At 42.1% G+C, this 3,667-nt stretch overlaps 1 protein-coding gene across 1 annotated transcript; it reads right to left on the bottom strand.

Moving 5' to 3' along the window:
* Positions 1-2,500: 2,500 nt before the first annotated feature.
* Positions 2,501-3,316, bottom strand: LOC137632385 (antifreeze protein Maxi-like). Its single transcript, XM_068364320.1, has one exon. It carries the CDS (start codon positions 3,314-3,316, stop codon positions 2,501-2,503), a length of 816 nt encoding a protein of 271 aa, XP_068220421.1.
* Between the last annotated feature and the right edge of the window lie 351 nt (positions 3,317-3,667).

Here is a 3,667-nt window from a genome sequence, read left to right as displayed (position 1 = left end):
TGGCTCTTCCATCATTATTTGTATGCAGTTTTTATGAACCTCCAAATAGTGATAATTTCAGTAGTATATCGGTGTTAGTTTTATAACCATGTCGGTGTGTACTTGAATTATTAGGTATTATTACATCACTGTGATTATTACGATTGGCTAACCATATGCTGGTTTTTTGTATCTATAATGTACGATTGGCTAACCATATGCTGGTTTTTTTGTATCTATAATGTACGATTGGCTAACCATATGCTGGTTTTTTGTATCTATAATGTACGATTGGCTAACCATATGCTGGTTTTTTGTATCTATAATGTACGATTGGCTAATCATATGCTGGTTTTTTGTATCTATAATGTACGATTGGCTAATCATATGCTGGTTTTTTGTATCTATAATGTACGATTGGCTAACCATATGCTGGTTTTTTTGTATCTATAATGTACGATTGGCTAATCATATGCTGGTTTTTTGTATCTATAATGTACGATTGGCTAACCATATGCTGGTTTTTTGTATCTATAATGTACGATTGGCTAATCATATGCTGGTTTTTTGTATCTGTAATGTACGATTGGCTAACTATATGCTGGTTTTTTGTATCTATAATGTACGATTGGCTAACCATATGCTGGTTTTTTGTATCTATAATGTACGATTGGCTAACCATATGCTGGTTTTTTGTATCTATAATGATAGTTCTGCTAATTTTAGTGTGGTTTCTGTGTCATCTGGAGATTATTAGTTCTGCACCATTCCAAGGTTAGCTACAGGTATAAATATGAACAAACGAATTCATTAACGTCCCTATTATATTTTGCTTGATTAAAAAGTTTGTTACTGCGCCAACTTAGATTTTGAGTATTTTTTATATTCGATATAGGAGTGTTATTTTACTTTTTGCTAGACCTATGTTAATTTTGTCTCAATTTTATGCACACCTTTAGAAAATTTTTATCTTTAACTTTGCCTCATGTGTATATAGTGTGGCATATTGAGAGTTGTGATGCCACGACTCTCAATGTACCTTCGTGGGTTTTTTTTTTTCCAGAAAAAATAAGCTCTTAAGAAAATTTATGTTTATATCACTTGATTGTTATATATTTACTACAGAAATTACTACAGGAATTCAATACGAGGCATGTTCATCCCGTTAATACAGTTCTCTAAACCAGTCTTAGACCTTACATTTGAATTGATTCTTCAATAAATCATTGACTTAATGTTCTTGAAGTATTGATCGACTCTAGGGGTCTCGAGTATTATTTATGGCTGATAAATGACACTTTCAGTTTCAGACCAAGGATTAAGGATTCTGTAGTGTGGTATTTAGGTTATGATGTTCTTCATTATGACCTGTCCAAAAGGATCACTGCTATTGACTTTGATTTTCCAATTATTATCGATTAATTGTTTTTTTTTCTGTGATATGGTTAATGATTCTAAACGTCGACATTGTTGACTGACTGCTTGATTCTTTTGAGTGTGGGGAGCTTGACGATTCTTTAATTGAGTCCATTTGCAGAATATCCCCTAGGTATTGCTGTTGATTCTCCTCTTCTTCCTCATGTTATTGGAGCTTCTCCTGGTACTGCTGCTGTTGCTCTCCCTGGTGCTGCTGCTGCTTCTCCGGCTCTAGTTTTTCTTCCATCTTTTTATTTTGGCGGATCTTCTTCAGTGAGTCTAGCATACTAAGAGAGTGTCGAACTTGTCTTTGATGCACTTGTCCACCTGACAAAGAAACAGTACAAGTGAATCTTCATCAAGGAACAAAGCATAATAGACCAAGTCAGATTTCTTACCTCTGTTGAGTCCATTTGCAGAATATCCCCTAGGTATGCATGGTAGATTATTGCTGCTGATTCTCCTCTTCTTCCTCCTGTTACTGGAGCTTCTTCTGCTGCTGCTGCTGCTGCTTTTGCTGCTACTGCTGTTGAATTTCCTGGTGGTGCTGCTGCTGCTGCACCTCCGGCTCCTTTAGTTTTTCTTCCATCTTTTTATCTCCGGTGATCTTCTTCAGGGAGTCCAGCATACTAAAAGAATGACAGACTTGTCTTTTCTGCATTTTTCCACCTGACAAAGAAACAGTACAGGTGAATCTTCATCAAGGAACAAAGCATAATAGACCAAGTTAGATTTCTTACCTCTACTGAGTCCATTTGCAGAATATCCCCTAGGTATGCAGAGTGGATTATTGCTGCTGATTCTCCTCTTCTTCCTCCAGTTGCTGGAGCTTCTCCTGCTGCTGCTACTACTGTTGTTGCTTTTCCTGGTGCTGCTTCTGCTTCTCCGGCTCTAGATTTTCTTCCATCTTTTTATTTCGGCGGATCTTCTTCAGGGAGTCCAGCATAGTAGAAGAATGACAGACTTGTCTTTTCTACATTTATCCACCTGACAAAGAAACAGTACAAGTGAATGTTCATCGAGGAACAAAGCATAATAGACCAAGTCAGATTTCTTCCCTCTGCTGAGTCCATTTGCAGAATATCCCCTAGGTACGCTGAGTAGATTATTGCTGCTGATGCTGCTCCTTTTCCTGTTGGTGCTGCTCCTTCTGAAGCTGGTTTTTTAGTGCTGTTTCTGCTGCTGCAGTTTTTTCTCTTGTTGCTGCTGCTGTTGCAGCTGCCTCTGCTGCTGCTGCTGTTGCAGCTGCCTCTGCTGCTGCTGCTGTTGCAGCTGCCTCTGCTGCTGCTGCTGCTGCTGTTGCAGCTGCCGCTGCTGCTGTTGCAGCTGCCGCTGCTGCCTCTGCTGCTGCTTCTACTTCTGCTGTTTCTGCTGCTGCAGTTTTTTCTCTTGTTGCTGCTGCTGTTGTAGCTGCCTCTGCTGCTGCTGCTGTTGCAGCTGCCTCTGCTGCTGCTGCTGTTGCAGCTGCCTCTGCTGCTGCTGCTGTTGCAGCTGCCTCTGCTGTTGCTGTTGCAGCTGCCGCTGCTGCTGTTGCAGCTGCCGCTGCTGCCTCTGCTGCTGCTTCTACTTCTGCTGCCTCTGCTGCTGCTTCTACTTCTGCTGCTGCTGCTCTAGCTGCCTCTGCTGCTGCTGCCACTGCTGCTGCTGCTCTAGCTGCTTCTGCTGCTGCTGCTGCCACTGCTGCTACCACTGCCGCTGCTGCTGCTGCAGCTGCTGTCTCTGCTTCTGCTGCTGCGGCTGCTGTCGCCTTCGCTGCCTCTGCTGCTTCAGCTCTGGCTGCTGCCATCTTTGCTGCCTCTGCTGCTGCAGCTGCTGCTGTTCCTGCTGTTGCTACCGCTCCTGCTACTGCTACTGTTTTTACCTCTGCTGCTGCTCCTCCTCCTCCTTTTTTGTCTTCTCTTCTGTATCTCCTTCTTCCCATTTCTCCCCTTCTTTCTTGGTCTTGGTTTGCTCCTTTTCATGATTATCATCATTCCCTGCCACTTTTACATATCCAGTTATCGGACTTTCATTCATGTCTTCTTTTAAGCACAAAACACAAGTTGGAGATTGCAGTAATACCCATCTCTGGTCCAGCGTACACACTGAGCCAGGGTATTGCGGAGTTTGGACCCTATGTTGATCGAGGCCCATTTTGTTAATTGAAAGATGGTATGCGCAAAGCCATAGCCATCTGTTAGAGGAGTGCAACTTCCATTATTTTTGAGCTTGGGAGCTTTCCACGAGAAACCTCTCATAGATACTTGTAGACTTTCACCAATCCTCCTCGTAA

Source organism: Palaemon carinicauda, chromosome 41, assembly GCF_036898095.1.
Source record: "Palaemon carinicauda isolate YSFRI2023 chromosome 41, ASM3689809v2, whole genome shotgun sequence".
NCBI classification, from domain to species: Eukaryota; Metazoa; Arthropoda; class Malacostraca; order Decapoda; family Palaemonidae; genus Palaemon; species Palaemon carinicauda.
Note: the sequence above shows the minus strand (reverse complement) of the source record. Positions and strands in the feature narration are given on the sequence as shown.

Excerpts from the sequence above, each read along its gene's own strand:
- LOC137632385 (XM_068364320.1), bottom strand. The coding sequence starts at position 3,316 with ATGGGAAGAAGGAGATACAGAAGAGAAGACAAAAAAGGAGGAGGAGGA.